This window comes from Scomber scombrus, chromosome 1 (genome assembly GCF_963691925.1).
Source record: "Scomber scombrus chromosome 1, fScoSco1.1, whole genome shotgun sequence".
Taxonomy (NCBI): Eukaryota; Metazoa; Chordata; class Actinopteri; order Scombriformes; family Scombridae; genus Scomber; species Scomber scombrus.
The window spans coordinates 2,184,529-2,208,185 of NC_084970.1; the positions used below are offsets into that span (position 1 = coordinate 2,184,529).

At 39.8% G+C, this 23,657-nt stretch overlaps 1 protein-coding gene across 1 annotated transcript in view; it reads right to left on the bottom strand.

Moving 5' to 3' along the window:
• arnt2 (aryl-hydrocarbon receptor nuclear translocator 2) overlaps positions 1 to 23,657 on the bottom strand; it is a 69,770-nt gene that overhangs the window by 41,637 nt on the left and 4,476 nt on the right. The window contains exons 2-5 of the mRNA XM_062419117.1: positions 17,581 to 17,692; positions 10,258 to 10,305; positions 6,680 to 6,893; positions 5,104 to 5,317 (exon numbers count right to left, since the gene is read on the bottom strand). Of these exons, the coding sequence (XP_062275101.1) occupies positions 5,104 to 5,317; positions 6,680 to 6,893; positions 10,258 to 10,305; positions 17,581 to 17,692 (588 nt within the window). The remainder of the gene's footprint in view (positions 1 to 5,103; positions 5,318 to 6,679; positions 6,894 to 10,257; positions 10,306 to 17,580; positions 17,693 to 23,657) is intronic.

Here is a 23,657-nt window from a genome sequence, read left to right on the forward strand (position 1 = left end):
GCATTGGCAAAATAACATTCCCATGATTTGGCCAAGGGACCCAGTAGAAGTTCTTTTAAGAACCATGAAACCACTTCAAAGACCTCTGTGTTCCTTGAGCACATGGTTTAGGTGCTGTGGTTCACTGGGGCTGAGGTTGAGTTTGTACAGGGTGGCAGAAAAAAGGGAAGGTGGAACCCCACAGCTTCATTTTGTTACTTTAAGCAGTAGAATCAGGCTCCATCACATTTAGAACAGGACTGATCCCTTCCAGATGGAAAAGGAATTCGCAGCATTTCACAAATATGAAGCTGACTGGAACCTCGCACATGACGGTGATAGTGTTCATTCACGCAGATGTAGACAGAGGAAAATAAGCTGATGACCACAGTAAACACATAACAGATGGGATTACATCATCAACTGTTTCCCCAAAAAACATACAAAACAAGCCCATTTATCTCTCTCTCTCTCTCTCTCTCTCTCTCTCTCTAATGACTTAGTCGTGGTGACAAAAATGGATTACAGTGATTTTATAAAGCTTTGTTTTACTCTCAAGCCCATTTATCAGCATACTCATTGTGTAAACCCTAACATGCACAATATCATAGCCAACTATTATATACTTCATGTCATACTTTCAGCAATCTGATATTTTGTCACTATGACAGAAGAACTAATGACAGGTGAATCTTCTTACCTTCTTCAGTTAGAATGCAGTGTGGGAATGTAAGACAGGTTGCCTCTGCTTTACAGACTTCAAACAGTCTTTATTGAATCTTTCACACTCCTTTGTGCTGCCTGTATCTGTGTACCTGCTCTACATATCTCAGTGTGCATACAATGTTGCCGTTAAAGTGTAAATCACTTCAAGTGTGACATGAAACTACCACTATCTACTATATAAATGGAGTCGTTTTTTATTATTATTGGCTGTAATGTTGTTCCTTACTGTTGTAATGATATTTTGACCACAAGTAATATGACAGAGCATTGAGAGAAAGTCAGCGTGCCACATAGTAAGCGGGACTGGAGACGATACGATTGACAATAAGCATACAGGCCTATAACAGGAGCTATATCGCTCCATCACACCACACCTACCTCCCAGTCCCTACCATGTACCTGATCATATATTTTCAAGAAAAAAATGATCCGTGTCTTTCCATCTGTTCAAAAAAATTCTCAGTTGTGTGCTGGAGCATCTTGGAGTCTTGTTGCCACGTAGCCTACTGGAGCCTACTTAGCACTATAGCACACACTATGGCTGGAGACACTGCACACAAGCACCAGACTATTAATACCCTGTTGTTCCAGCACATGATTCTTCATAAATCCATACATTCTCCTTTTTACATTTCGGTTGGGATTTCATCATTACTGAGAGTGGTTTAGTGGTGTAGAGCTAGCTGCCCCTCCCTTCTTTCAATCTGTATGCAAAGATAAGCTAATCACACTGAAAGCTCAAACACGAGACTGATATCAATTTGACATTCTGGTCTACAAATCCACAAAAAGAAGCTCAGGTTGAATCCAAACCTCCACCCTTTGGACCTGGATCCCATACATACTGCCCCACTATTCTGTCATGAACTGTATTGAACATCATTTTATTACAATCTAACTCAAACGTGCTGCTTTTGAGCTGCTCTTAAATGCTTTGTTTATATATTTATTGATTTGGGATGATTGTTGATTGATGATTATTGTCTATTTTTATTTATTCTATTCTATACTATTCTTTACTATTCTATTCTATACTGTGATATGTTTACTGTCACAGTCATGTAAACATGCTCCAATTCAAGTCATTTGGATAAAGGTTGATCCCTTTCCTGTAATTATCTTAACTATTCTAATATTCTAATCATATCAGATGAGGATCCTTGTTTTGTAGGTGGTCAGACTTTTTGGTTTTCTTGATAAAAAGCTTATGTGTATTATGTGTATGTGAAACATGAAGACCTCATTGCATCAATTTACTTCAAAATCAAACCTGAAAAGAAAAAAATTGTCTTGTCTTTGAAAATAAAACGTAGGACAATTGAGAGCCAAAGTCCAGACATTTGGATTCAGCCATCAGTTTTAGAGTCTCACAGCAGTCTTTAATGTACTTCACATTACCCCCCCCCCCCAAAAAAATACAAGCAGGACCCACATTTAGCAGCCTCAGTAGAAAATACTGAACGTTCTTAACGGCCAAAAACTTCAAGAATGATGCCCGTGACCACAAGATCAACAGTCTTAATGTCTCTGAGCTAAAATGAAATAGATTCCAAAGTACTCAGCGCATCACTTAAATATTATTCCCACCACGCTGAACTACAGACAGCAACAACTGGTATGCAGGAAACAATCACTTGTTCCACATCTAGCTGCTTAATGTCATTTAGTCCTTCCACATCAGCGAGCTGGACAAACATGCAGTCCTGCTACAGTCACACAACAAAGTTCAAACAGTGAGCAGCAAAAGAAGGAGAGGGAGCCTCAAGACCAACTGCTTTAGTTCCACACAATCCACTGAGTGAAATTTAACTCTGAGAAATGCTGAGACTTCAAAGGCTGTGCGTGTGCTTGTGAATGTGTGCATGCTCATGTGTGTATTTTCATCTGTCACAGCTCTTGATGGAGATTAGTGATTTATGTGGATTACATGGCTCTGCTGGATATTCAGCACGGTTCAAAGGCCTTCTGGGGTCAGATGGACAGACTGACGGAGATGTTGTGAAGCAACAGACTATCATGAAGGGAAAGAGATTTAACAAGACAACGTTGCCCTCTAGTGAGGACTCAGTGTCTTATTACACAATGTCCTCATGCATCTGGAATTATCATGTAGGAGTTAACCCTGAGTAAAGACACAAAAGAAATGATACGAAGTGGAGTAAACACAAAGGAGAAATCACTTCACAGGAAAGCAGAATTCATAAATTCTGCATAGAGTCTGAGTTTAGACTATTTCATCTATAAGGGCTACTCCAACAATGAATTACTGCACTTCTATAAAACTGTGGGACACATTTTCAAAGCAACTGCAAAAATTAGGGGTGAATGATTCATTAAAAAAATCCGTCCCGTTCGGTTTGTTCAGTTCATGACAGTAAGCCACGAGGCGGAGGCATTACATTATTATACATGGGACCTATGGAGGATGGAGGCGTTACATTATTATACATGGGACCTATGGAGGATGGAGGCGTTACATTATTATACATGGGACCTATGGAGGATGGAGGCGTTACATTATTATACGTGGGACCTATGGAGGATGGAGGCGTTACATTATTATACGTGGGACCTATGGAGGATGGAGGCATTACATTACTATACGTGGGACCTATGGAGGATGAGGCGTTACATTATTATACGTGGGACCTATGGAGGATGGAGGCATTACATTATTATACATGGGACCTATGGAGGATGGAAGCGTTACATTATTATACGTGGGACCTATGGAGGATGGAGGCGTTACATTATTATACGTGGGACCTATGGAGGATGAGGCGTTACATTATTATACGTGGGACCTATGGAGGATGGAAGCGTTACATTATTATACGTGGGACCTATGGAGGATGGAGGCGTTACATTATTATACGTGGAATCTATGGAGGATGGAGGCGTCACATTATTATACGTGGGACTGATGGAGGATGGAGGCGTTACATTATTATACATGGGACCTATGGAGGATGGAGGCGCTACATTATTATACGTGGGACCTATGGAGGATGGAAGCGTTGCACACCACAGAGTCTGTATGGACTGTATCTGTGAAAGACAAAGTGACTCAAACACATTTACAAGGTTCCACAACACTCTGATTTAGCACAGTGAAGCTGATGAAAACTTTGCTTCCTACACCTAAAAGAAAGGTCAAGTGTGGCCACAAGACAGTGACAGCATAATACAACATCGAACATTCAGGTACTTTATATTCATGTAATCGTGATACTGAGCTGCATCTCCACACCAATTTCCACCTACATTTTTTTTTTTTTTTTGGGGGGGGGGGGGGGGGGGTGCAAAATAGGTGAAAAACACTTTTTTTGTACTGGTTCCTTTATTTTTTAACGTAGAATAATAAAATTGGTGTCAAAAGATTATCTGGAAAGTAATCAGCTCAGTTCATTTTAAGAGAATATGGGTCATGTAAAACAAGCAGACCTGGAGTGTAAAGGACCAGTGTGAGACCTGGTGGCTCTCAGCTGGGAATGTACATAGTTTATCATTGAACAATTGTCATTCACATCCACATTGATCAATATTAACAACCAAGGTATTCAATCACTTCTAACTGGGTCATTTAATGCTGTTCCTTACAGAAAAGTCCTGATTCTGTCCATCAGATGGAGATGTGTAACCAGCTGAGATCAGCTGTATCCTGCTAACATCACACCCAGCTGAAATGCACAACACTGCAGTGGTGCTGACTGCAGAATATTATCTGATACCTTTCTATTCAATACTGTGAACTACCATTTCCATAGATCATTAGGTTAATACAAATCCTGATCCGTCTTTTCACAACAGCCAGAAATAAGAGACGTTCTAATCCTAACAGATATGCTGACTTCATATTTTATTATCAAACTGTAGCAGCCATTTAAAGAGGTAGCTTTCTGATATTTGGAATGTAAATGAAAAGCCACTCTTGAAATGTGCAGTCTGGACTGACCCTGGCTCTGTGTTTAATGAGTCTATACTCGTAGTCTCAACTCTGAAGGTGACAGGAAGTCGTAGAGGACAAGAAAGTCAGAAATCAGTCTTGGAGCAGATTCCAGGAGCTAACCAGCTGTTCATGTAGCAACACTGTGATACTGTATATTACTGGCAGTCAGCTACAGTAACACTGTGACACTCACATTCAACAACAGAACACTTAAAGTCAATTACAGTTGTGATACTGTAGAACAACAGTATCATGCTGCCAGTAGTTTACCATCATTTCACAGAGAAATGTGTTACAGTGTTGTAAACAGAAACTTTAGAAAACACAGAGCACCTTTAAAAGTCCAGAATTGGTCACACTCAGCTGTATATGTGAGTAACAGTTAGAATTACAATGAGTTCTCTAGCTAATAAAATGAATAAAGGTAGAACACATAATGGCCATTCTACCTGTCATGGAGTTTTCTGAAGTGCTGAGCTGTTCCCTCAGCTTGTCCACATCATCAGGGTGGACCTGTTCATACAGAGTGCTGCCAAACCACTCGGCCTGGGGATGGTTCAGTACCGGCGTCACAGAGTCCGACACATATATCACCCTGCCTGTCTCTGCTGCCACCACGAACAGGAAGCCGTCCGCTGCCTCCAGGATCAGATGCTTCAGTTCCTACAGCCAGCAGAGACATCATCCCATGAGCACACGCACACACACACACAGAGAAATAAATACAGAGTTATGTACAGGTAAGATCAAAGACAGAGCTCATTAATAATCATCTGCATACTGTATTACATTCAGTAATGAGCCATAATTAATATCAGCTTCTTTATCATGAAGTCAAAGCTTGAGCATAAAAACTGTTTTCTAAACGGCAAAACAACCTGTGAATCATGTGACAATTGCACACTGGCCATTGTTAGTGTATATAATAATCTCTCAAACCACTCTCTATATTAATAGGAAGTCATTATCCAGGTTTCTCAATGACAACATTGTTGCAGTTTCTTGGAAAAGACTCATATTTCATTGTAAAAGCAGTGAACAGTTATGGTCAGGTCTCAATGAGAGGCACGTCTGACACTAATACTGAAGCGTGCACATATTGTGAACATGGAAAGTCATGTTTTAAAAAGCAAGTCATAAGAGTTTGTCATGTTGTGTTTCAATCACTTCAACATGGTAATAAGCACAAAAGAAAGCCAATATGGACTTTACAGGTAACAGATTACTAGTTACTCTATTTAAAATATAATAAGTAATGTAACTATTTCAATGACTTCATCATAGTAATGTAACTTATTACATTTGATGACTTTTTGATGACTTTTCTAATGTTCTAACCGATGTTTCCAGCTGTTAGGGTAAGTGTTCAGCTGTTTTTCATGGATACTGACATGATTTATAAGAGAGATCATTTCTTATAAAGCAACATTTATCTCTCATTGTAAAATGTATTCATTAGTTCATGTAGATAGAATATAAAATAAAGATATTTGATGAATAAAGAGGGTTTATTGGTACTGTGACACCATTTAAGCTCATGTGTGCTCCAAATAAGCCCACGTCATGATTTATTTACTAAATATAAAAAAATATTGATTTCAAAGAATTAAAAACAGCAATATATGTATTCAGTAACATGTTGAATATTAAAAAATGAGCAAAATCTTAAAGGTGTGACTTCAGATGTAACTTCCTTTGTAATCATCAACATTTTTTCTCAGTAGGGGGTCTGTAGACCCCAAAGTGATGATTATATGTTATTGTAAAGTAATTTTGTTAAATTGTTAAAAACAGGATAGTTGGTGTGATTCATTTAGGGGTGAGGTGATAGGAACACCAGTATGTGTGGTGTGGGAAGGTTAGATAGAGTGCAAAAGTAGAGTGATGGTTTAAAAACAGGAAGCACCTGTATTCTGTTTGTGTTCTGACGTCTGAAACTGATTATAAATGTGGATCTGTAGTTTACACGTTTTTTTCGTTTTTCTTTGCAAATAAAAGCTCATCAATTCCACAACAGTACAGCACCTGTTCGGTGAGGAAGGAGGGCTTATAGGCTCCGTCAGTGGATGTGTTGCCTGTGCCCCTCATTGATTTCATATGAGAGACAGCCATGCGCAAGATGGTCAGCTTGTCAGGTTTCCGGGCCAGAGCGCTGCAGGTAGGGACCATGTCTGACAGCTCAGTGATGTACTGGGTCATTTTGTTGCGTCGGCGTCGCTCAATCTCACTGTGGTTCTCTCTGAAACAGAGAGAAGAGTTTAGACACTCTGCCTGAACACATGAAAGCAGGTCAACAGCTAGGATGCATCTGTTCATACCTCTCCACTGTTTGACTAGGCCTTCATTTTCTCTATGTTCTTACACTGCAATATATCATCTATTTATGTTATCTGTAGGGTTGGGCCAATGGGTGATACCATTGTCCATTGTCCCTCTCCTCTTCTTTACACACACACACACACACACACACACACACAAACACACCTGCCCATGCTGAATGTATGGTTGCACTGAGTGTCTCTCCTCTCCTCTGTTTCACTATTGACAGGGATGAGCACTGTGTGTGTGTGTGTGTGTGTGTGTGTGTGTGTGTGTGTGTGTGTGTGTGTGTGTGTGTGTGTGTGTGTGTGTGTGTGTGTGTGTGTGTGTGTGTGTGTGTGTGTGTGTGTGTGTGTGTGTGTGTACTAGGTATTCCTAATGTTGTGGGGACTTAAATCTGTTCACACAGTTATGTTATGGGGACTCGCCTGTCTTATGGGGACAAAAAGCAAGTCCCCTTAAGGTAAATGATTTATTTTAGGGTGAAGACTTGATTTAAAGTTAATATAAGTTTAGGGTTATGTTAAGTTTAGGATGAGGGTTAAGATTAGGCATGTAGTGGTTACGGTTACGGTTAGGATAAGTGTCCAGTAAATGAATGTAAGTCAATGTAATGTCCCCTGAAGTGATGGAAACATGGTGTGTGTGTGTGTGTGTGTGTGTGTGTGTGTGTGTGTGTGTGTGTGTGTGTGTGTGTGTGTGTGTGTGTGTGTGTGTGTGTGTGTGTGTGTGTGTGTGTGTGCGCACGTGTGCGTGTGTGTGCATGTGCTTCAGGGTAACAGAGGAGAGACACTGAGCCACATGAAGCACCAGAGCTGACAACAACTGCAGTGGTTACATCAATGTAAGCGCGCCCCCACAACCCCCACACAATATCATTGTCCATCATGATTGTCACATGCCCATTCTGTTGGCATCGTCCAACGCTAGTTATCTGTTTTCCTCTGAGGCAGTAAAATAAACTGCAGGCTGTGATACGACAAACTGTAGTTGGATTGAGGGAATGTTCCTTTGGACAGCAGGAAGGACATATGAACAGGCCTCTACGAGTTATATATGCTGTATTTGGCAAAGATAGAAATAGCTGAGCCTTAACTTCATTAATATACTGACACTTTCAATGAGGAGTGAAGCTGTTAATAATTCATTTGGGATGTGTTTAATTGCTGCTGTTTGACACTGACTGTTTATACTCTGTGTTTTATTATATGGTGAAGCTATATACCATCAATATTAACACAAGAGTTTTAGAAGAATCAACAATATACTTCACCATTCTTTTCTTTTGGGACTGCCTCATCCATTCTGTGGCTGAACAGAGCTTTGAGTAGCCAAAGTAGCACTACACCATCGACGTCTTACCTCATTCATCCACAGCAGCTCTTTACATTTAATGTGGTTGGAAGTGGTGAGCTGTCACTTTCTGTGTGACACATCATTATAAAACATCATGTGGTGAACTTGGCTAACTCAACCAACCCCACTGTACCTATTTTGGTAGACATTCCTAAAAGACTGCCATAGAATGGGTGAGAAATAATTGAATTTATTGTTGGCATATTGTCAAGTAATGTTCCTATCATTGTTTGCCCTGCTGACACCTGACAACATGTAACTAAACTACTCACACACCACACTGGAATAGTTTCTCTGGCCCGACGTGATAAAACTTGAATTAAAAAAAACACCAATTAAAAAATACCAATATTAACCTAATATATTGGTATATGAACCCTTGTGATGTTTTTGGCAGCGATTGGTAATATTTCACTTTGTTGTGATGGGAATAGGTGTCAGCTATGCAGGGTGTACAGTCTGTTGAATGGTTAATCCTCTGTGGCCTCAGCTGGCTAGGCCTACCTGGCATATCTCTCCTTATCCCCACCAGGAATCTGATCATCATCATACCTACAGACAAGAGAAGAGAAGAGACAGCATGTAACACAGTGTATGTGTCTACGGATGAAATGCATCCATATTCCAAAACATATAATGGTTGTCACATATTATAAAACATGAGAGTAGATGGTTCAAAGTGTGATGGTAACAACATGGTACGACTTAAGAGTTACAAAACAAACGGCTGCCAGTGGCTGGCGTAATGTTCTGTTCTACTCTGAATAGTACAAACCTAACTACTGGACACTACTGTACTGTACTGTCACTTTAAATCCAGACACTCTATGGTAACCTGTTGGTGTACATCACAAAGTGAGCAGGAGAGTGAACCAGAGCTCCTAGCTATAAGACATCAGTGAGTGAGCTGTTTTGAGGGAGTGTACAAAGTGTGGCAAACCCTTTCACAGTGTGAACATGTAGCATTCCTGTAGCCTAGTAAATCATATAAGTCATACATGTAATGCTACTGTCCATTATTAAGAGTGCAGTTCCTCCTGTGTTCAGCAGAGAGCAGCTCCTCCTCTCCATTGCCACCACTCAACTTAACAGAAACAACTCCTCTGTGGTACTGTCAGCTCAGGAAAAAAGCATTTTACATCCTACAGATTTACACTCTGCACAATATGAGACAGAAGAAAAAAGGAAACAAGTTGAGATAAATGAAATGTGAGAGATGCAATGACAGAGAAAATATTCCTCTTAAAAACAAAACAAAAAACAAACATTGCACTGTATTTATGATGGAGGGAAATAATAGTGAGTCATGAAGTATCCACACAGCAGTCATTATTACAAACACAGGGTATCTGCAGGTTTCTCAAAAACAGCTTTAGACTTTTTAATGCTTTAATGTTAATGTTTTTTTTTTAAATATGGAGTTAACAGCAAAGAATGATAGCAGTGACACTACATGAGCATCTGTAACCTGGATAACCTGGGTTGCCTGGGTAACCTGGGTAACCTGGGTAACCTGAGTAACCTGGCAAGCATAAATCTATGAGTATGCTATCTGCATGCTACAGCTAAGTAGCACACTGCCAAAATGTTCCAGGTGAATCTCAAGAGCTAGAATTAGTATTCTGCATGGAGTAGGTCACTGGTAACCCAGTGACAAAAAATTAAACAGAGCAAATAGAAGCAGGTCAGGAACTAAAGAAGCTTCATACTAAAATATATACAAATACACTAATGAAACAGAGGACATCAGAAGTAAAGGCCTCTCTGTAATATAAGCCTACTTGCAATAAAGGCATGGTTTCCTCTGCAGTCGAGGTAAATAAAGTCAACGGCCACTATGTGAATTTTAAAGAAGCCAATCATCAAACAGGAACTGTGTCATCTGTGTGAACTATTTCTAAACAGCTGTCTGTTTTTGGTTTTCTCACCTTGAAAATTTGCTAGGCCCCTCTCCGTCTTCATCATCAAAGTCCATTCTGAGAAACAACCACAGAAAACACAGTTACTACTTCTGTCAGATGAACTCACACTGCTGTCTGAAGGCAGTTCCCGGTGATTCTAGTTAAAAAAAAAAAAGAAAGAAAAAAAAGTTGCCAGAAAAAAGACAAAAAACACAATAAACAAAGTTGGATTTGACTCAGCATTTGTTTTGGTTATTTTTTTCATTTTCCATAGATATTGCAATAATATAATAACTGTGTAGCAGTGGAAGGTTCTTCATTACAGAGCTGATGCTGTTATCTCACCATGTCACCACAGGAACATCAGATGACTCATTTCTTTGTAGCACTAACATCAAGTCACTGGAACTAAACGTTTGCAGTATCATTAGCTGCTGGACGACATATCCTTGAGATCTCCCAGAATATCCACTTATAACCTACCAGTCTGATGTGTGTGTGTGTGTGTGTGTGTGTGTGTGTGTGTTTGGTGGTGGTGGTGGTGGTGGTGCATCCTGGTGACATCAGGTGATTTAATGAAGGTAAACACGGTGAACAAACATGTATATTGGCAGTGTGTTCTGGTTGCAGCATATCAGAGGCTGCACATGTATCAACATATCAGTCCTGCCGCCTTCAGATGCTGCGGGGATTTCATAATACACTTTATTTATTAATGAACTTAGGGAGAAGCTTTTCATACACTATAAACAGCTGTGGACGTCAGATACTGTAAGAATCACCCACATTCATTTATAAATCAATGCAGACTGAATTTGCTGTGGATTTTGGTTGGAGAGTGAAATAAATGATTTATACTTCAAGCATTAATCCGTTGTTGCGGCACGTCTGAAGTAAGTATTTAGTTGGATCCTGTTCATAAAATAAACCAAAGCAGCAGCTGATTGATGCTGCGCCACAAACAGATGTGTGCAAAACAACAACTGTCTTTATGCTGCTTCATATGAATGAACCTCCCACCTATCTGTACACTGTGTGCTCTGTGCTGCTCAACTAAATACCACACAGAACATTACGTTTTCCAGGGCTTGGTAAATTGCATCAGGGTCCATATCATCACATCTAGCTATATTGATATTCATACTTTGAATATCAATATTAGCCCACTGTGTTCTCCCAGGTACTATGGTTGATTTCCTGTCAACTTTCCCTCTATGCAGTCAGCAAGTGGAAGAACTATATACATCAATAGTTTTCCTGAATAAATCATTTCCTTGTCTTGCTGTCCTTTGGGAAACTATTCAAGCAGTAGTAGTATCAGCTCTATAAGAAAACATATCAATACCTCCCTCTTCTACTGGATGTTATTCTACCAGCATCCATCACTAAAAACTTGCACAGTTGGCAGACTGGACTTGTCACACACATAACATCCAAATCCAAGGTATACCCAAGGGTCTGCAGGGCTCCAACAGCTGCCAGTACATAACCACAACCTTTCCTGGGGACGCCTTGGTAACTGAGTGGTTAAGGAGCATATCGCATAAATGCAGCGTCCCTGGTTCAATTCCAGCAAGGGGACCTATGCTGCAGGTCATTCCGCTCTCTCTTTCTCTCTCTCTCTCTCTCCCTGTTTCCTGTCAGCCTCTATCCTATCTAAAAATATATATCTTAAAAAAAACCCACAACCTTTCCAAAAGCTTTCTATCGTTGGGTGAGCAGAGTATATGAAATCATGAAAGTTCACTGTGTGACAGTTCCTCCTTTTCAACCCGGATGTTCATGTGTAACATGCTTTGGTTTTGCGACCACAACCTGAAACTCGGCACACTACAACAACTACACCACCACTCATCATCATCGATTCTCCACATCCATCAAAGCAGTGAAGAAGTCGGGATTCCAGACGTTCCTGTTGTATCCCGCAAGGCTAAAATTGATTCAGGGACTATATACTCCCCAAGAAGCTGATGACTTCATTAATAGAGAAGGAGATAATGAAGACTGATAACAACCTGCAGACTATAACGAACTAAACCGAAGCCACTATGAGCGTAACTATCTTTTTTCATAAGTATGCAAAACAGGAAAGTATGTGGTCACAGTTTACAGTAAACACACAGTCTGCTTCTTATATTCATGTGATCTTCACTTAATACTACATTTCATCTGTTATCTGATGTCTTTCTTGTATACTGTTCATTGTATACTGTATGTATGCTCTTTTTGCAATAAAAAAAAAAAAAAAAAAAAAAAGTTTTCAGTCTCTCGCGACATAGTGAGTGACGCGATGTGCCTCAGTAATAACCATCTGTGTAAAACACAAGCAGAGCAGGTCAAATAAACGAGTGAAATGAATTAATCGAAGCTTCGATTCATGAAAAAATGCCTCGATCATTTTTTGTAATCGAATTATTCGAATAATTCGAGTAATCGGTTCAGCCCTAGATTGTTTACTTTATTCATCCCTCCTTACCATCTGTTTCCATGATGGTAAAGAACATCTAAAACATATTAAATTGAGTAGAAAACCACAAATTACACAGTCATTTCTAAGTTTGTGTGTAAGTATGTATATATACATGTATATGTATATGTATTTATATATATTAGGGCTGGGCAATAAAGAGAAAATCATATATCATGATATGTTTGACCAAATACTTCAATATGGATATTGTGACAATACTGTAGGGATGACTATTGGTGCTTTCACTAATTATTTACACATGAATTTCTCATTAAAAATCATCAGCACAGCGCGCAGGTGGTCAAGTGGTTAGAGCGCATGCCACATACGCAGCCGACCCCGGTTTGAATCCAGGCCGTAGGTCCTTTGCTGCATGTCACACCTGACAGATAACCTGACACATATTTATTCATGAAGGAAAATGCTCCCATTCCTCCCAGCAGCTACACTGGGACTATAGAACTCTTGGCTCTCTCCCACCCCAACACCTCCCTGTCATCACTGTGTCTGTATGCATGATCACAGGAGAGGATTATTGTGTGTTTGTTGTTGTCTTGGGACCCAGCTCATCTACACACACACACACACACAAACATGCACTAGGAGTGTAAACATCCAACGATGGCTCATGACCAAAATCTCCCCATATAGGTCATTCATTACAGTACAGTACACTACATGTAACAAGTGTAGTTGTCGTCAATTTGAGTGCTTCACCTGGTTCACTTGATTGTTTTTTGGCAAAGTGAGGGACAAACTCAATAACATCACAAATCGTTAAAACAACAATTAAGATATCATGGTAGATGATATATGTCACAGTACCATTACAGCCTAACACACACACACACACAGAGCTGAATAAATAAAGCAACAGTGTCACAGACAGGAAGAATCTCTGTTGCCATGTTTACTGCCTAGATCCAGGTCTGTATTATTTATTCATGTTAGTGTAGGCCTAATGCCTGTGCATGAGTTAAATGCCTTGCTTTGGCCTCTGGGGATTAGATTTACAAGATACTGAACTCCCTCCCTACACACACTTACACACACACACACACACACACACTCTGAGCCTAAAGGCCACTGTTTTTCCACTTCTGTCCCTTACTGATGCTCTTACTGCATTGATGCATAATCTGAAAATGCCATTTATATGTCAAATATGCTTACATTCACTAAAGAGCTTTAAGATCACCATTCAACTGAAATACCAAAACAGCAGACAAATGGTCACATCACTTGTTCTTCTTCTACTTCTTCTGTGCATTACCAGCATTATTTGTTTAGAAGAGTAAATTAGCATTCCTAAACATCCCCACTGATTTGATCACAGGTCAAAAAAGAGCTTCCACTGTCTTCTCTAGATGGCAAAAAAAAACAACGGTTTTGCCAAGTTTCTGTATCTATTTCAATCTCTGTCGTTCTTTCTGACTGGAGCATTTTCTGGTTGAGGAACCGGAGAGTTGTGTGAAAGCTGGTGGAGGAATGAAATGTCTTGACAAGAAACACCAGACAGACCACCAGAATAGTTTACATGAATGTGGTAACCACAGATAGCTGCTGTGCAGAGGATTTAACATGACAACATTCCTCTACATGCTCTTCTATTTCTGCTGTGAACGTCTCACTTCGAGTTTGCTTTGGCTGTAGACTGAGAAGCAGTCCTTTAGATCCATGAGTGATAGGAGGACAGATTATGCCTTACAATTTGACTACTGTAATAATCTGATGAACTCTATGAGAAGTATTTAGTCACTTCAGAGGCTACGACCACTGCTATAGTCCACTGGTCTGTGAAAGTAAGGTAGGGTGGGAAGCTGGGATGCTTCAGGGCATGACAGGAGTTTCTCAGTTAATAGGATTCACTTTACTAGATACAGCATCAGCTGATGTTGCAGTTCCTTTTATACCGTAATCCCAGAGATCCTGACAACTACAAAAAGCAGAGAGTCTATGCCAATCCCAGCAATCCTACACCTGATCAAATGCAGGTCTAGTCTCTAAAGCTGTTGATATACTTTATTTTTACTAATGTGTTAGCACAGCATACATATAAACCATGGTGAATAATGGAGAGGTTACATCAAGATCAGTGTTGGGTAGCCTCTTCCTCCACAGTTACACCTCAGAATACTTCCTGTTTGTCTTCCTGTCGGCCCCACCCTCAACTGTTGGTCTCTCCATTCAGACTACTATGACAAACAAGTTTCCCAGTCCACATGGCAGCCTCAAAGCTGTAAGCTATGTTATATAAAACATAGTGTCCATGCTTCCTCTGTGTAATCTGGCCCTTCTGAATGTGAGCTCTCTCTGAGGTCTTTCGTTCTAAATGATCCATCCACTTACTTTACTTCCTTTATTGGACAGAAAGCTGACTGGAGGCTCTCTGCAGTATGCCACTCCTCACTATGACTTTTACAGCTCCCCTTGGCCCAGTGGCTAGTGGAGAGGCTTAGCTGCCATAAATGCACTCCCATTGGTACTGATGATTATTCTAGCTTTGAAGTCTTAATGTTTAAAACCTATGGCTCATGTCCAGTCTTCTGTGTAGTCGTGTATCACTCTCCTAGGCCGTTTGCCATTTTCATCACTGAGTTATATCTTCAGTTGTTAAAACTTTAATCTCTGCTGATTATGGACTCAGCTTGTGTAGACATCTTGGACTGTGTTGCTGTACTCAAAATGAGAAAACCTAAAACTAAAACTCAGGAGAAGTTTCAAGTCTCATATGACATGATGAGAGACTGTCTTGTTTGTTATCAGCAGCAAAGGCAAAATACTTTGCTGACATTATCATTTCCAATGTCCCACTCACCCAGAGTACTATTTCACACAACCAGTACAGTCCTGAACCTGCTGCTGCTGCTGCCTGCAATGTGCCAACCACATTCACTTGTGAGCATTTTAAAGTTTATCACAAGTAAAATTGATAACATCCAATCTGTTGTTTCAATTCCTACCTAAAACACCTCTGTCGTCCCTCCTCTGCTGTCCTAAATAAGTTTCAGTATGTGTCCCTTGCTCATATTAAAGACATTGGGCCATATTCACAAAGTGCCTGATTGTGCCTGGTAACGGCACCATGAATTGTGCAGGTTTTGTACCAATCTGCCTCGTTTTAAGTTCCTATCCACAAGAGATTCTGCACTAATGATGCCGGCACAAACACAGCAATGAAATGTTGCTGCTGAGTGCAAGTTGTCCTTATTTTGCAGTTTCCAGTGTTTCAGGCTTTTCTCCACATTTCAGCTCACAGATTGATCCATAATGAAAACTGCAGAGAGCACAAAAGCCTCAAATTGTTTGTATTCAATCAACAGGGGCGCGCACACACACACACAATCACAAACTTTAATGTATTTCACATCTATAATGCAATCTACTGAAATATCAAATCAGCTGTTACACTCAGATTCAGATTTATATGGTGGGATTATTTGTAATAATAATCTGCTCTCCTAGATAAAAGCCCATACCCACTTGACCCGTGCCCCAATGTCTGACTAAAGATTTCGCCCCTGATATCATTCAATCTCAATTCAATATCATTCAAGCCTCACAAGCTTTAAGTTTGAAGAGACAGACAGAGAGAGAGAGAGAGAGAGAGAGAGAGAGAGAGAGAGAGAGAGAGAGAGAGAGAGAGAGAGAGAGAGAGAGAGAGAGAGAGAGAGAGAGAGAGAGTGAGCAGTGAGCAACTCTCTGAATTTGCTATCATAGCAATATTTTAAAGGCATAAAATCAGTAGTCTGATGCATTATTGTGACATCCTATTGAGTGATGTATTACTGGCTGAGATTGTAAACTTTATTTAAAAAAATACAGGCATAGACATTTTTACTTGATTAAAGAGTCTTTCTGCCAGTTTTTCTCTCATGATGTACAGGGGACATCTGTCAGCTCAGGTTACACATTTATTTGCATGCAAGCAGAAAAGAGAAAAAACAGAAGTTAATACACGGAACATAGTGTGTGCGATGCAAAGCTTCCTTTCAACATAATGTTGGAGGAAATGAACAAAAAAGTTCCTAAAGAAGAAAAGTTCCTGTTTTGCTTTGATGTTTTCTTTTCAAATCTACCTCAAAACCTGTGAGGAACGGTTCCATTTGTAGATAAGAGTTCTGTTTTCATGTTTCAAATGTCTGCCTCATTCTGTAAACAGAACTAATGACAGAAACAACCAAACAACAATCATCAGTGGCTGCCTCCATTATAAATATTTAATAGTTGATTTTTGGATACCTTTTATATGGCGTTACACATGTACTGCATAATTGACAGAAGACCATAAAGGTAACATTAGGAGAGAAACAGGTGGTTACCCTACCACAGAGGCCAAGTGATTTGGATGGGAGTATACATGACATGTCACTGATACAGTGGGAGTAGCTTTGAGTTTCTGTTTGTTTGAGGAGTTTAGGTTTATAGTACCAGGCCTGAAAAACACTGTTACCTAGAGCTGGAAAATATTTCACATTGATCCATATCTATAATTACAACAATATACATTAATACCACTTAAAAGTAAAAGTATGTTTATGACACAATGCCTTACAAGCTGGCCTCAGATTGGTTTGGAACACACATGCACACGGGACCTGACACGCATTCCTGCCATCAGTTTCACACTATTCCACTGATCAGCAGCTGATGGCAGTTACATACCAAGAAATGCAGCAGTTCACTTACAAAGGCGGTCACAACACAACTAGCAAATGAACATAACTTTTGTTTGTCTACAAGAAAATTCTGCCTAAACTTTTATCATCCTCTGAGGACTGTTGGCTGTTATTTTTCAGACCCTCCAGAGAAACTGTGTGGAAGCCCTACTGTAAAACATGTATTCCTAGTGATTAACTCATTGCAGTGAAGATACTCACCCTCCCGATCTCCTCTTGCCCCCACGGCCCGGTGCAGCTCCTCCCATCCTCACCTGGCCGGCTCCCACTGCCCCCGGCATGGCTACCGTCCCCGGCAACTCACTGCCCATCTCTAGAAGACACAACAGAAACAGCAGAGCAGCAGAAAAATGAGAGACAGCATCAACCCCGCAGTGTTTAACAGGGTTTATCTAGGCTCTCTTCATCCCAGCATAAATTCAAACAGATCTATTTTACATCTATGTGTGTATACCATCAGCATGCGTGTGTGGATAACTGTAATGATAAAGTTATATAGTGATATATTTCTGTCAGACATAAAACAGATTAGAGCCCAACCAATATAACTGTCTACCAATATTATCGGACGATATTGACCTATCTATTTCCTTTTTTTTTTTTTTTTTTAACGAGACATATTTGCCACATTTAAGTATATTTGATCCTTTTCATAATTAGGTTTAATAAATACATATTAAATTCCCAGTAAAGTTTACTGTTTCAGTGCACTGATGTCATTTTTATACAAATTAAGTTTATTCTTAAACTGTAAAACATCCCAGCCTCCATTACATATATAAAGTGTTTGATAACCACATTTGTTAAAAAATAATAATAATAATAATTATTATAATAATAATGGTTTATGTATATATGACATTATCATCCAATATATTGATATCGGATTTTTTTTTATTCCCTAATATCCAATATCGGTTGGGCCTAAAACAGATAACTGAAAAACACCTTCTGTACAGATGAGCCTTAACGACATCCACAATTATAAACTTAAAGAAATTCTCGCTTGTGGTTTCTGTGTTTTTGTGTGTAGAAAGACAGACGCAGTATTGGGACTGGTATCAGAACATTTCAGATCATACCCAGCTCTGATTGGAGGATTCTGTTCTCGTATTCCATTCTCAAATATTTGAGTAAATATCCTCAATCACTGATAACAAAATGCTGCTGTAATAACTGACAGTATCTCCACCTCAAACACCACACACACACGTTCATCATACATCACCTACAAATAAATGTACATAGTTAATACATAGTTAAACCACAGCACTAACTAAACTAACTGAATGGAATTTTCACTGTTAGTAATGTGCAAAAATATGATGTGTAGCAACAAGTTCTACCGTATGATGTTTTAGAATCACACACACATGCTCACACAATTCACTAAGCCTTTATTCAGTAAGGCAGTGTGTGAGACACTGTCATTAGAACTGAGAAGAAACACAATGCATGCAATTTATCCTCCATCCTCCTCTCATATTTACCTCTTTTTTCTGTCACTGTCGCTCCATTATTTTATCCTCCACTCATCCAAAAATCCATTCCACTTGCTTTTTTCCCCTCCATCTCTCCACTCTATTCACTCACTCACTCATTCAGCCAGATGTAATGGATAGGCCAAACAAACCCTCTGGTATGCCCCAGTGCACCAAGTAACATAGTTAATATTTGATATGGTGTACATTTTTCCTGCCAGAGAAAAACACACACACACACACACACACACACACACACACACACACACACTGTAATATGGTTTTCTATCATTCATTAATGAAGTGGGTAAAAGTAACACATGGTTTTAAACCAGCGTAAAGTGATGAAGAGACAGCCTCATCTTACAATCAATGTGTTCATTCAATCTGGCAGGAACAGCACTCACACTCTCACACACACAAACACACACACAAACACACACACACAAACACACACACATAAACAGACACACACACACTGCTTTCTCCTTGCAGTCTAAACAGGCATTCATTTACATAACTAATGTACAACCCTCAGTACACTTCAGAGTGTATGGCCTTTAAAGAAATGCATTGTTTTTTTAAGCAGTGTGATTTGATTGGTGGTCATGTAGGGCCCTGTCACAGGGTGTTTGGTTACTCAGGAGAGACTTAATAGCCAGACATTTCTCCATTTCTCTGTTTAATAGCAGCTGAGATTGTCACTACAATGAGCTGGTCCATCTTAAAGGTCAGTCCACCTTAAGTGAGCCTGGTCAGGTTAGGCTAAACCATGGTTCCTAACTTCAGGGCTAACCCCTTCATTTTAAATCAGCAGGTAGCAGACACAGGAACGTGTCTTCCTGAATAGTTGTGACACACAGTGGCTGTAGACACACTGCCCTGATGTGTTCACTATACTAGAACTAAACCCAGCCTCACCATCACACACAACCTACACACTGGCCTATCCCTCCATGGATCTACCCTACTTGTAGAACACTATAATAACTTATTTCAAACAGAATAAAAAATTGCCAGCCAATCACAGAGAGCCGATAGTGCCACCCCCTTATGGGGTGATTGCTGAGACCAGCAGGGACTAACAGCCCAGCTGTTCTAAATATTATAAGTGAGAAAAGAACTCAGAGGCTGCGTTCAGACTGCAGGCAAATCTGATTCAAATCTGATCCCTTCTCAAATCCGATTTTTAGGCCTGACTCTCCACACTGTTTTTAGCAAGTGTCCAAATCGGAATTGGCTCTGTTCAGACTGGGCCACAGTAATGACCAATCTGACAGGTTGCTGTGGCAACGTCGTCAGAGCGGAGGCGTCATGTAGCGTGTATTGAGTGATGTCATATAATTGCGACAGCGACACCAACAACAAATCCTCGAGCTTCGCTTGAACGGAGCCATCTCCCCAAAGATTAAGAATTTGGTTTGGACCTCTGTCCAAGGACTGATGTTTTCCACGTCCTCCATTGCCTCCATTTATATCAGCTAGCAACTCGAATAAGCGCGGGTCTGGTGTCGCATAGAGTGGCGTAGAGAGACGTAGAGTGACGTAGAGTGACGTAGAGTGGCGTAGAGAGACGTCACAGACAGTCAAAACCGATTTGAGTGTTTGGAGCTGTTCTGACTGAGACACATCTGACCAAATGCGATTTGAAACTACCTCCCAAAGGTGGTTTCCATCTGATTTGCAAAAATCGGATTTCATGTGATTTATGACTGTTCAGACTTCATAAGAGCCATCTGGTTCCAATCTAGATTGGCTAAAAATCGGATTTTGGCTTGCAGTCTGAATGCAGCCAGAGAGATCCATGATGTCTCAGTTTTTATGTCTGTGATGCCATTCTTCAGGAGAACACTGGCACAGTCTGAGAAACAGGTTCATCAAAGAAGGTAACAAGATGTATCCAGGTTATCCTTCTAATAATGATTAGCTGTCTGTTTAACTCACAGTACATATATATATATATATATATATATATATATATATATATATATATGTATATACTGTAGTATATATACTGTAGTATATCACACAGACAGGCTGGTGAGATGATCTGGTTGAAAGCAGAGAAACAGAACATCTTGGCAGTGCTGAATTGTACTTAATTACTATGTTGTTTACTTTGTAGTTGCCATGGCAATCAGTCACAACATTCAAGGACTGGAAACCAGGAGAGTGTTTCCAAAGTTCCACTTATTAACAACAGACCCAGAGCCCCCCTACTGTGGTGATCCAGCTCTTGAAGAAGACACAGATGTACAGTTTGACTCAGTGTGTTCTATATTCAGCTTCTTCTGGTTAGGATTCATTCAATGTTTGTCCTTCACAAGATTTATAAAAGTCAAATTGTCTACAGAGGTTTCCTCCACTCAAATACAAAAACATCCAGTGATTCAAACCAGTAGAAACACCGAATAAAACAGTTCCTCGTTAAAATCGGTGTTTAAAGCTGTTTGGGGAGCAGCTGAAAGTCAAGCTGCCACAATCATTTACTCCACTCGTTTGTCTTAAATTTCAAATTCAGACGTCCCATGACTAAAACCCTTCATCCAGTTAAAAGAACCACGGTTCTAAAAAGTGTATATATATAATAAGTGTATAAAGTCATATTAATGTGGCTCAGTTTATGACAGTGTTTCAAGCGTGGAGCTACAACACAAAAACGGTATACACAACACAGCAGTGCTGGCAGTAAATGGACAGATGAAGTCAGTAACATTATTTGCAGCTGAGCAGCTGTTTTCTGCAGCTGTACTGATGCTACCAGGTCTGCAGATTATTTTACACTGAGGCAACCTGTTTCATATTTATACTCATTTGAACTTGTCAGATTAATGTGAGCTTTCCAAGCATGATGCTAACATTAGCTGCCAGCTACCATCTGTAGCAAACTATTATCTATCCGTTCATTGTTTGTTTTAACTAGTTTCCACTGACTGAACATTAAGCTATAATCATATACATCTTATTGTTGTTATTTCATTACATGGAATTCTGATGTTTGATCTGTCACTCAGAACTATGAGCTAAAGTTGAATGTTGCTCTGTTTCCATATTCCACACTGACTGCTCTGTGTCTGTCCACACTCTAAACAATACTACTACTACTACTGTAAGATCATCATCTGTTTCATGCAGCTCTTTGTTTTGTTTTGTTTTTACACCATCGAAGCCACAAAAGAGATAAAGAATGAATGGAAGGTTATCTCTCTCTCTCCCACACACACCTCAAAATTTAAAAAAACTCATCAGATGATCTACACAAATAACACACACACACACACATGATAGGTATCAAACTAGTACTCAGTTGGTATTGGTATTACTTTAAGGCTACTTGGATTGGTACTGGTATCGATACCTAGTCCTAGTTGTGGTTTCCTGTGATAGTTTACATATATACAGTAGTAGGTTCAAAGCTTCATCCTTTAATGTAAATATCTGTCACATGTTGGCATTCACTGACACACCCTGTTTGTTTCAGACTGTTTTCATGGCATTATTGGTCCCTGACCTCAGGGTGCTGCCTCATTATTATTCATTTATGTGAATCATTGATTCCTTTATTTTCGAGGAGGTGCACTTCACCATGTAACCTAATCTTTGCACACAGCTGTCGTAGCTCTGTCATAAACACGTTGCCTCCAGTATAAATCCAGCACTCACTGGATAAGTCCAACATGTGTGCACTGCTTTAAATGCATATGATGTGTTCAGGTTTTCTTGGTGCAGCATCTTAAAGAAACACAGTGTACACATGATCAGAAGCTGGTTGAGCTCAGTCACATATAACATCTTCAGACAGCCCAGAGCTAAAAAGCCCTGAGGTCAAATGCATTAATGAGTGTGTTGGGAGACCAGAGGGAATGCTGCCTACATTCTCATTTTCAATCACTGCTATCCATCACACAAAGGTGTTTCTTCTCTCTCTCTCTCCTGCTCTCTCCCCCCCTCTCTCTCTCTCTCTCCTGCTCTCCCTCTCTCATCCTTTCTTTCTTCCCCAAAGACAACTTTTCCCTGCTGCCAAGTCCATCAAAAGGACACAAAGTCATATTCAAAGTGACTCCATGACTTCAGAAACATAATCAAATAAGGTGCTCTTCAGTGCAAATGGATAAAACTGGTGATAGATTTACTACAACAGTGGTTCTCCACCTTTTTCACATCAAGGACCCCTAAACTGACACAAATTGGAACACAGCCCCCATTTGATAAGATTTTGTCGTGGGGTAGCCTATCTGATAGGGTTTGTGCTTTTAGATTTTTTGTGCTTTTTAGTTTTATAACAGAAAGTTTATGAAACTCAGAACAAAACAGTCCTACATTCTGGCATTGTGTTACTTATGGATAGAATTGTATTGAAAATAAATAAATACAAATTTGATGGGGATCCCTTGGAAGGACCTCTGGGGGTCCACAGACCCCATTTTGAGAACCACTGTACTAGAATGTCACTATATTATGTATAACCTTCTCTTACAATGTTGAATTCTTGTTATTTATATATATATACTATATACTAAATAAAATGGATTATTAATTGTTTCTCCAATATAAATCCCACACTTAAGCTGCTTTATCAGTCAAATATCTGGACACACTCTCTGTCCCTGTGCTGTGTGTCAGCTGATAACTTAATGAGACATATCAGTGCAGAGACACTGGGCCAGATGCAAGAACCACTCGTACGCACAGATCAGTTAGTTAATTCTAACTTTGGACAGGCTTGTTTGGGCTGGAGATAAACCCGACCATTTCCTACCACAGCCAACCAGGTTACACTAGTACTTTCATTAGCAT